General features: G+C 46.5%; 1 protein-coding gene across 1 annotated transcript in view; it reads right to left on the reverse strand.

Moving 5' to 3' along the window:
- The window catches only part of ANKRD13C (ankyrin repeat domain 13C), a 76910-nt gene extending 68964 nt beyond the window's left edge, over window positions 1–7946 (reverse strand). The window contains exon 1 of the mRNA XM_056111019.1: window positions 7237–7946. Coding sequence (XP_055966994.1) covers window positions 7237–7663 — 427 coding nt within the window. The 5' untranslated portion in view covers window positions 7664–7946. The remainder of the gene's footprint in view (window positions 1–7236) is intronic.
- Between the last annotated feature and the right edge of the window lie 3968 nt (window positions 7947–11914).

Raw genomic sequence — 11914 nt, forward strand, 5'->3', positions numbered from 1 at the left:
ACCCATCACTGATATCGTACCATCAAAATGTCAGCATAACACAAAAGGCAAGCAACGGCTTTTTATTATTACAAAAATGTCAAATAATTTTGATTTAGCTTAATCAATGACTCAATAAATAGCAGTACTCCTACATTAAAAAAAAAAGTTTTGATTTCACATGCCCCCCAAACTAAGTAAGCAGAGCCAAAAATTACAAGTATTGGTACAACATAAAACCTGCTTCCACAAACACCTTCAAATTTCATCCAAGCAAGGAAAATTTGGGGATTTTTTTCTTACAAATGGCAATATACTACACACAGACACACACATACACACACATACACACTGAGATTGAATCCAATCCATCAGCTGCAAACCAGCTCTATCTTCATTCTCATTATCCCCACAATTACCCCCAATTAATAGCATGTCAAATAAGATTGTCCATCCATCCAGTTTTCTGCTTCATGTTGCAGCATGAACCTTTTTAAAAACCAGAATGTTAGTCCTCACTACACCCTGCAACTGGAAAACATTGTTTCTTATGTCTCTCAGTGTTAAAGCAAACACCCTTCACAGCAGCCTAGGAAAGTTTTATGTGATTACACCCCCTTTACAGAAAAAAGCTGCCTCTAAATCTCCTACTTCTTGTCTCTGTCCCCACGGTTCCACACCAACAGGCCTTTACCCTATTCCTTGAAGAACAGGGTCCCATTGTGCCCCTATTCTCTTCTCTTATTATTTTTTCTTTTCTTACCCCTATTCTCTACCTGGCTGGAGCAAATTGATTAACAATGGGAGGGCAGTGCTACAGTGCTATTCTCTACCTGATATTCTGTTCTGTCAGATACTGTAGCCCAAGTATTCTTCAGGTATATATTTAAATTTCTCTTCTTCATAAATCTTCACTTCAGTGGAATAATTACTACCTCACATCCCCTGTATTCTAGCGCTCTCTAACCTCCTCATACCGCTCTATTTAACTCTACGTCTATCATTATCAACTTCCCCCACTGAAATTTTCAGTAAGCTTCACGACAGCCAGAACGTCCTCTCACCCCAGCACCAAGAATACCACCATACACAAAGAACAAATGGACAAAGACAGAAAACCATAAAGAACCATTACGGTAACACTAAAATCTGCTTTTACTTCCAAAAGCATTTTACCAACAGGCAACGCAGGTCTCCACATTTTTCCTCTAAAGAAGCCAACCTGGTAGAGGGATGGGTACTCGATCACTGTATAATCGAAACCCATGCACAAAAATTTGTAAGTCTACAACTGTACCTCATGGTGTTTCACTAATAAAAATTTTTAAAATAACATTAATAAAAAAATAAATAAAAATAAAGAAGCCAACCACAGGTGTTACCTGCTAAAGATTACATGCAAGGCAGCACAGATGGTCTAAGAGACATCAGTGCGATGCTGATTAGAGCACGCACACTAGCACAGCAGTCAACCTGAACCACCTCCAGGCTGACAGGTTCTGCACAGCAGCCCACAGACCCTTAGTTGTAACTACCACAGTATATTGCTGGTTTTCATCGTGTCTACACCTGCAGGCGAGCACAGGTCCATGGACAGGGGGTTGACAATCACTACACTAGCACACCTGCTAACCCTTCTACAGCAGAGACTACAGACACCAAAGGGGGCCGTGTTAATAACTAACAATGAATCAGAGCCACCATCCCTAGGAGTCCGATACACCTGACCCTCCACACCTCACAGCTGTGGACTTTCAAGTACCATGTCAAACCCCACTGAAGCTCTCGCTAAACTTCAAAAATAGGATCTTCTGTTGGAAGGCATTTAACACCAACAGGGAAAAGATATTGAAATTCATGAATATTACTGTCGTATGACCCTTCCAAGACATTAAAGTTAATCAAAATTACTATCATATGACCCGCTGTCAAGTGATCTCCCATACATGAGCTCCTAATGTCCTGAGAGAAATGTGTGGTTCTGTCTATTTAGGAGATTATATAAATAGAATAATTTCGTTAAAAGCCAGTGTGAAGAAACAAATCATCCAACTTCGATCAGATTCAGCACTTCAGTATTGCAAGTTAATTTCAGGGGATTTCAGCAGGCACCGAAATAGACTCCTGAAAAGAGCAACTTCAACTAAGCCATATGGTTAAACCTCTTGTATACAGACACTTTACATAATTCAGAGCCTGCAAACAGGACTTTTGTCCTTTTGTCCTAGATTCCTTTAACATGCTGTAAATCCAATATCCCACCCCCTCCCAAAAGAAATAAATGACATATGAAGAGGAATATAGGTTGTCCAGCACCCCTTCAATTTTTGAGGAACTATACTCATTTCCTAGAACCTAAAGCATCCTGACAATTATACTATCTCCTGCATTAGAGTAGATCTCGGTGAGTCTTCCAGAATACTGAGACCTCACGGAGGATGCGAGAGCATAATCCTCAGTGATGGCTCATTTCTATTTCCTTTCCACCAAAGATGGAAAACCAGAATTCCTAGTTCTGTTGTAGTCTGGCACAAGAAAAGCAACCAGATGTGCTCTGTGGCCTTTGGGGAAGGGGGTCTCCGGGATACTCAGCCAGGTTGTACGCGCCTAAAGGTTCGGTTTTCGGCCCTTAGGCCAGTTGACGTGGTGCTGTTTGGGCCTGGCAGCACCAGGACTACCAAGAGCTACCTCCAGCAGTGCCTGGGGGGCCACACAATGTTGGGAGTCCAAAGCGGGGCATCCCTGAGCAAAGCATGCACACCGGTCCTTGGAGTCACGGCATCGAGCCCCCGCTGCTCCCGCGTGGCAGTGGAAGCGAGTGGTAGGTCACGTTCTCCGGTGCTGAAGATGCCATCCAGAGAGGAAGCGACAAGACCACGAGGGCGGGTAACAGAGGGAAGATGTCACCGACGGTTGCCAGCAGAGCAGCCCAGGTAGAACAATGACAGAGGTGACCACACCAAGCCAGGCCCGCATCCAGGGAAGGTGCACACACTGTCCTGGATTATCTTGGGCCTTTAGAAACCGCTTTTTCCCCACCTGTGTGAGAAATCCAAGTCTGCCTTTGAAAAACAAAGTTCAGAAATCACCACAAGGGGAAAGTAAACGTAACACTGATGTTCTTTAAAAGATGTACTACCCTGTGTCCTGCTAATACTGTTCACCTGAAACCCAGTTCAAGATTTTTTTCTCATGCACTGTAGCCTTAAGCTGCCTCATTTTGGGCATATTAAGCGTAATTCTTCTACATCACCCATCGTGACGCAGAAAAGTAACAAAAGGCAGAGAAAACTACCTCCAGAATAATGTCTCAGGAAGTGTAAAGATTTAAATAAAGTAAATCAAAATAAATATACCAACAGTCACCATAGAGTCATACCGCCTCAATTCTCAAATATACATTCTTAATCTTCCTGAAACGAAGATGCTTAAAATTCTTGTCTGAATAAGATGTACTCACCCACCAAGCAGAGATGTTACACGTTATCATTACCACCCCGCCAAGCTTCCTAAGTTTGAAATCTCTTTTAAGCGTGCGAGACAGATTTAAGATTGCCCTACAGCTTGGTAAAAAAGAAAATTAACTGCATTTGATTCATCACATGCCATCAAAAGGCAATGAAATTAAGGGCAGAAGAATTGATCACATTTTCAGAATCGATCAGAACAGTGTCACCTCTACAAAAGGCCAGTTTGAGCAGTGACTCTCCATCACCGGCACCTCAAAACTTCTTACTAATGTCCTGGAGGAGGTGTTTGACATCTAAGAAAATTTACTCAGTTCAAGGGAAAAACAAAATTACTAGACTAAGTGCCATCAACATCAAGTCTTCTATATACTTCACAAATATTCTAAATCCGAAAGGTGCTGAAGACACAAAACTCATTATGGGGCTGGAGAGTATGGCTGACAGGGAACTTGCATGGCACGCAGCTGAGCTGGATTTCATCCCCAGTCTGGTTCCCAGAGCTTCACCAGAAATGATGCCCGAGCACAGAACCAGGAGAAAGTCTGAGCACCGCCAGGTATGATCCAACCCAAAACAAAAACAAAAAAAAAGGACTAATGATATAAAGTATTCAAAAGATAAAAAGATTCTGTTTCAAGTACAAAAAAATAAATGCAAGAGATAAATAGGAAATCACTTGAGAAAAATGTATTAAAAATTAGTAAGAAATAACATACTCTTGCACTGAATTACTAAATGTCTGCCTTTGAGTTGTAAAGCATTACTAGATTTCTATTGCTTAGAGGCAAAAATAGTCTCTCATCTCTGCTGACACAACTACTATCATAGCTCAAGCACTAAGATTAGCTCTGGGCACTATCCTGGAAGGTAATAAAGAAGAAAATGGAGTTTTATTGATAGATAATACGATTTTCATTGTTCCCATTTAACATTTCCACGCATTCCCTATATTTCCAGGGCTTTTCGCTGCACTTTAAAAGCCACATCACATGAGGACCTGACATAGAGAACATGATACCTCTTGGCAAACTAGCTCAAGGGCTATCGTGTATACAAGGTAGCCCAATTTACTGTGCCAGTCCATAAAAAAAGAAATAGAACAACTCAAGAGAGATTTGAGCTCTGGAAAACTCTGAGAGCTGTCCAACGGCAGAATGTCTCTACAGGGCTCCGATTGTCAAGATGAAATGCAGAAGTAGGAATTAATGACTGCTATTATTAAATGCCACTTGCATGTTATAGAATTTATTTGCATTACAGTGGCTCCTGATGAATGAGAACATTTACAAGACCTCACCATGGTTTTGAAGTCGGGAACTATTCACTGCACTCCCAGTTTAACTGCGCAAAGTCAGCAGTCTCCTTTCAGCCTGAGGTATGACTTTCCTCTCCTATACAAGGGTAAAGCTACATGCTTTGCAGGGTTACTGAGAGCATTAAAAACAGTAACACACACATACACTACTCAGCGCAGCACCGACACTACAGAAATCTTATCTGGGATGGTGATAATCATCATCAGGTCGCGGAAGGAATCTCCACCATAAACACATGACCGCGTGACATGAAGTGGTATGACAGTATGGCTCTGCTATGCACTGATCATGCCAGAACACCCCAAATATATGGCTTGCCTGAAGGAATTTAAAAAGCACTTATCTTTTGCAATTTGAAAGAAAATGTTTATGTCCTGAAAATGCAAATAAAGTTTCAGTTTAGTAAAATATTAAGAATGACAGTACCAGAAATTATGCAGTCACAAAACAAAAAGGGATTAAAGAAACAGCACATTCAGTAGAAACCATCCCTTATACAAGAGATGACACTGAATATGTCGAGTGAGGAAGACCAACAACCGCACTTGCCACAGATCAATGTCCGTGGATAAATGAACCACTGGTTACATTTGTGGGTATAAAAACAATATAAAAGCAGCTAAGTTCAATGCAAACATATGGAATAGCAAAGCAATTTTGAAAATGAATTTCAGCGGGCTAAGAAAAAGTTTAAGGGTATTTATGATTCGAATCACTTTGAACAAAATTTGTACTCCAACAAACCAACTCCTAAATACTGCACTACAAAATATGGGACGGGGATATATATGCAAATATGTGAGTATATATGTGTGTGCGTAATAGCCCAGCAATTCAGTATCTTCAGTGATAAACCAAGAAAATCAGGTCTAACACAGTTTGTCATCAAACTTTGTCAGCCTGTAAGATAAAACATCATCAGAATGAAAACCAAATCTGAACCAAATCTGAAATGCTTCCTCATGATTTATAGTAACTCATCTTTCGCTCAGAGAGCACATGTCTAACTAAAACTGTTTCTCAAACGGTTAGAGTATAAATACCACCAACAAATATTTTGCTTAGTGCAACTAAGGTATAAACAACTAAACGTGGGGAGGAAGGAATGTCGGGGCAAAAAAGTTCCAGGAACTTTTTAGAGGAATTGAAGATACAATTCAGAACACATATGTTAGCTGTGCAACAAAAAGAAACCTCATTTTTTCCATCTCAACTTCTGCTCTTGCTTTTGATAAGCCCAAAGTCCAATGGAATTAGAGGTGTGTATCCTCAGGCAAGTATTTCATTAATGTATTATATTATTTGAGCACACAGTCAAGAGTATTCTAACTGCATGTACAGGGGAATAATGTTCAGTCACTGCAATATTTGCCAACTACTGCTAAAGACCGACTTACTAAACTCTTAAAATACCAGCGCTCACATTAGCTCTCATTAATAAATTGACCTTCGCTTAAAAATTAACCCGGTCACACTGTTTTCAGTAGATGCTCTGAGAGAAGGCGAAAAGTAGAAGAAATACTGTTCCTGAACGGCAACTGGCACTACTTTGCTCTACAGGCCAAGAAGTCCTATGAAAAAATCTTAGCATCATAGTATTTCGAGTCAAAGATGACTATTAGTATCAGCAATTAGCCACACACGCCAAAAAAGGGGCAGAAACAATAATAATAACATAATCTCCAAGGCCTCCCCCAAGGAAACCATAGCCGCTGGGAGTCACTTTTCTCGCCCTGAGTACCAAATGCCCACAGATTTCTACCAGGTGGCGTCCATACACCAAGCGACGGTCCCTCTTAAAAGCAAAGGAGAGATACTTTGTATCCGCTTTTCCTGAAACCTACAAGGCCCGGGGGGAGAGGGGGCTGGCAGGTAGAAATCAACCATCAGTTTCAAGTGTGGCCGGGGATCTGGAGGCTCAGGAAGGGCTGGGGGCCCGCAGCGTCTTCTGGACGCAACTCAACCCCCTCCCCACGCCCCCACGGAGCACGGAGGTGAGAAGGGGGAAGGGGAAACCCGGGAGTTCCAGAAGCGAAGGGGGAAAAGCCAAGTTGGATGAGAAGCCCCTGCAATTTTCTGCGAGTCGAACATCGACATACGGCGGGGATTGGGGGGGGGAGAGGATAGGGGGTGCTGTCTCAACGGCACACCAAAATCGGCCTCTCCGAGGCCACTCCGAGGAGGTGGGCACCGCGGAAGCGGGCCCTTCCCGGGTCCCCCACCCACCCCCTCCCCCAAAGACCCGATGCCCCGGCCAGGCTCCCCCGGAACGCCTCGGGGTTGCGCGCCGGGCATCTGGCCCGGATGCGGGCGGCCAGGGATGCAGGAGCGGAGGGTCCAGCGCCGGAGAGCGGGGGAGGGGGGCAGTGGGGAGGCCGGGGATCCCCGCGGCCGGGCGGGCGGGCTCGGGGAGCGGGGAGCGGGGAGCGGGGAGGGAGAGGTGCAGAGAGAGCGGGGCGAGCACTCCTCACCGTGATTATCTTTCTGCCCGATATTGTGCGTGCGGATGAGGGAGGACAGTCTCCTCACATCCCCCTTGAAGACGCACTCGTGCACCGGGTAGTGCGTCACCGAGCAGCTGCCTCCGTCGGCGACGACGGCCACGGGGTTGGCGTCGGCCGGCAGCAGCGCCGGGGCCGGCGAGGTGGCGGTCACGGCGGCGCTGGGCAGCGGCGCGGCCGGGGCGCCGGGGCCGGGGGCGGCGGGCGGCGCGGGCTTGAGCGGCAGCCGGTGGTGGTGGTGGTTGCTGAAGATCCGGTGGCAGCCGCGGCCGCCCTTGCCCGTGAAGGTGCCGCCGAGGGCCGCCGCCGCTTCCTCATCGCCGGGCTCCAGCAGGTCGCCCTCCTCCTTGCTGGGCTTGTGGTCCCTCCGCAGCGAGCGGATCTTCTCCCCGGTCATCGCCGCCGCGCCGGGGGCCGACAGCCGATCCGGGAGGCTCCCCGCCGGCGACGCGGCGGGCGCTACGGCGGCGGCGGCGGCGGCCGCGGGCGATTAGAGCGGTGGCCGGCAGCCTCCGGCGGCGCAGCATGAACTCCCAGGGCGCCGCCGAGCCCGGGACAAACGCATCTCCCGGCGCGCTCAGAGCCGGCTCGCGCCTCGGCACCGGGGGGAGGCGCGCTCGCTGGGAGGAGCCAGCGCGCAGGGGCCCGCCACACCACGTTCGCCCGTCCCAGCCGCCGCCGCCGCCGCCGCCGCCGCCACCAGCTCACACCGAAAAACAGGGCACGGCCATCTTGCCCCGGCTGCTCTCGCGAGAGTGGCCGCGGGGGCGGGGGAGCGGGAGAGGGCGAGCCGGCAAACGCCGCGAGAAGAGACCCGTGCGCATGCGCGACCTTCCTCGCGGCTCCGGCTCCCGGCGCTTGCCCGGTGCCGAGTGTTTGTTTCCCCGCCGCGAGGCCAGGCCGGCGCTCCGCGCGGGCTGGGGGGAGGGACGGACGCGCCCCGAGCTCGCGCCCTTCGAACCCCCGAGCTCGCTTCGGGCCTCGTTGACCCACGTCCTAGACGGGACCTGAAAACTCCCCGCGGAGGAGCGGACGAACGCCGGATGTGACGTCACGGCGAAGCCCGGGCTCCTGGACCAACGTTGACTGTAGCAGCAACTTGGCGCCTCGCGCACGCATGGTCGAGGCCGCCCACGCCGCCGCCTCTCGACCCTGCGGGGACGGGCCCGTTTGGGTACGCGGGGCCCGCTGCGGGGTTCGAGGTAGCAGTGACCAAAGGGGGGGGTGGGGCGGGAGGGTGCCCGACCGCAGCATGCCCGAAAAAGAAAGTCACCCCTGCAAGAGTTTGGGGGTGGGGGGAGGTCCGCACCCCAGGCTTTTCTGCGGCTGGGAAGGGGGTTAGGGCCTGTGGATGTGAACTGCATTGGGGGCCAGCGACAGTGCTTCCTTGAAGCCCGACCGGCTTTTCCCCTTCCAAGCGGCAAAGCAGCAGTGTCAAGTCAGGATGAAGGGAGGAGGGACAGGTGACCACTCGTGTCCCTGGAATAGCTCCGGGCAGGTTCCTAAACAACCTCCTCCCCGCTTTGGGTTGTAAAGAAACGTCAGTCTGGCTTTCAATGCACACACCCCTTCCAAGTCCATGCAGAGCAGATGGACGTGTGTGTGTGTGTGTGTGTGTGTGTGTGTGAGTGTGAGACTGTAAGTTCTTCCAGTTCTGCTCAAATCACACGTACACCTTCCAAGTCTATGCAAATCCACCTCTTGCCTATTTATGTGACTTTGGAATGGCAAGTTGTGCCAATTACGCTCCTCTCTCTCCATCTCATACACACACATTTCAATATGCAAATTAGCCTCTTTTTTTTTATGTGTAAGAGTGGAGGTTGTTCCGTTTATGCCCAAGTGTAATCAGTACCTCAAAAATTCCTCAGACTGAACACCTACAAAAAATTTTCTTCGGCAATAGCCAATACTTACTTTTGACTCAAAATCAGACCATATGGTTGGCGCTTCATATGCTGATACTTCCTTGTAACTATTGACAATGGAGGGGGAAAGCTCCCAACCTCAATCCAAGGTCTGGTTCCAGCGCTAAAGAAAGAACAAGGGGAGCACATCATCCCGTGGCTTGCTGAAGGTTTAGACTTTAGCCTAGAAGACTTAGCTAGCCTTTGGGCCACACCCGTGGGATGGGGGACTCTTAGTGCGTGGGAGATTAAAGCAGGCATTCCTTGTGCCCATGGAGCAATCTCTCCAGCCCTGGGAAGCTTTTTAACCAAGGGAAAATAGCATGATTTGCCTTATTCATGTAAAATACTCCGGCACATTCTTGTGGATTTCTTAAAATACTAAGTAACCAGATGATATAAAATTACTCCCTTTACCTGAGCAATAAAAACATGTTGGTAATATTTAGGTAGCGTAGAGAGATACCCAAATACAGACGCACTCTATTACAGGGTGATGTAATACCTTGCAATTGCCCAGAAGATATACATCACTCAAATCGTTTTTATGGTTTAATTTTATAGATGGAGTTTGATGATACTATTACTTTGAAATGTCATTACCTTTGAACATTTCTTTAAGCTTTTTTTTAAAAAAGTAGTGTAGATTTTAAAAGATTCATATTCAGTTTTGGCTGCAGCATGTCAGTGTAATCAGGAACAGCACAAAACTTTTGTACATGTGACCAGTTACATGATTTCTGATCTCATTTTGCCTTGTTGTGCTCATCTTCTATGAAAAATAAATGACCATTCAGGGGAAAAAAGAAAAACTCCCATTTTAGAAAAGTATCAAGAATAGGCCGTAAAGGGCTGTATTAGTGACAAGGAAGCACACTAGGACATAAACCAATAAAAATATATTCCTGTGTTTATGTAAAAGGCTAGCAGAGTATATACATTGCATAAAGTGAACCTTATCTCTCTAAGATGGGGTGGCTTAATCATGTATTTTGTGCATTGCTTGAATTTCTTTTTACAAAGAGAAGTTGTTTATAAAGCAAAAGAAATTTGAAAGGCATACACAGCGATTCAGGGAATGAGAGATTATATGAGGGCATGAACCAAGTTAGAATTGAAACTGTGGAAGTCTGAAGAGTTGTTTTTTTTTTAGTTTTTGTAACTTCTGGTTTGGGATATTGAATTATAGGGTCTTGTTGCCCGTCCAGAGTTAAATGGGCTACATTTCAGATATCTGGAAATGAGCCCTAGGAGACAGAGATCTGGGTTATGATTCAGGAGTTATCATCACACCGTAATTGATGCTAGTGAAACTGGTGTAAATTAAAGGGATGTAGTTTTGGCTTACATAATAGAGAGATGGAATGATAAGCCTTCAAGCTCAGCTCCCTTGAAACAGCATGTCAGTTTTTCCTGGGCCAGCCCCTCCCATCTGGGGAGTTCTCTGGGGAGCAGTCCCCCCACACACACACCCGAAAGGATACAAGATCAACAGGGAACATACAATTCCTCCCTCAAAGCCAGGGGAGGCCCACAGTCACCACCATGTGATGTTTGACATTCAACATAGCCAGCTCTAACCAATCCCGCATCCAAAGAATGTCGATCGACTCTGGCCTGGATTCTGAACAAACCATGGGAGAGATTTCCCTAATCATTATAGTCCAGTCAGCACTCCTCTGTAAACTGGGAGGTAGCACCAACTTTTCCAAATAGGAAACTTTCCAAGGGGGAATGAGGTGGGAGTCTTGATGGGAGTGCAAGTACTAGAATGATGAGTAAAAGTACTAAAGTCAGACGTAGAGTGAGATATCCCAGGGGGAAAGTTTGCTCCCCTATCACAGTGTCTTTCTGAAAATAATGAAATCCAGTGGGATTCTATCAATATAAAACAAGTAAATAACCTTAATAGCAAACAACTATTTTATTGTTGTTCACTTGCATACAGTAGTCAGGTGTCAGGGACACTCCTGGGGATTCCCAGTCAGACCAGAACTTTCAGTGCTCAATATGTGATGCCAGTGCTACCTCTCTTGGCAGTGCTGGGAGCCACCGAGGCCAACCAAGAGACCTCAGGGGTCTCTAGGGCTACTCCATGGTATTTGGGAACCATGTAACTCCCTGACAATTGAGCTATTGCCCTGGCCACCATTCAATTTTGTAGTCAAATGTTAGCAAGATAAAATTCAATACACGTATATAATTCAAGTATTGAATTTATTGATAAATATTCTGTTGTTGTACATATTAACACTTCATTTTCTACCTGGCATGCCCAAGAATCCAAATGATGATCAGTTTTCCTTGAGTGGTAGAAAGGGAAACCCCAAAATAAGTCAGCGTTTGGCAAATCTTTTTATAATGAGAATCTTGTTTGTTTTTATCATTCAGTAATTGAACTGTTACTGTTCACTAACACCCAACATTGACTAGAGTATTAAGCCTGGTTCTATGAAAATTTTTATACAGCCAAGGACCCAGCTCAGCAGTAGAACACTTGCCCTGCATGTGTGAGATCCTGAGTAAGCTCCCCGGCACCAACAAAAATAAATTTAAAAAGAAATGTAAGATTCTTACAAGAGTATTTTTCACAATCTTATCAAACATGTATATGGACTGGACGGATAACACAGCGGGTAGGGCGTTTGCCTTGTTGCACGCGGTCGATGCAGCCGACCTGGGTGACCTGAGTTCAATTCCTCCGCCCCTCTCAGAGAGCCCGGCAAGCTACCGAGAGTATC

Source organism: Sorex fumeus, unplaced genomic scaffold (genome assembly GCF_029834395.1).
Source record: "Sorex fumeus unplaced genomic scaffold, SorFum_2.1 ptg000011l, whole genome shotgun sequence".
Taxonomy (NCBI): domain Eukaryota; kingdom Metazoa; phylum Chordata; class Mammalia; order Eulipotyphla; family Soricidae; genus Sorex; species Sorex fumeus.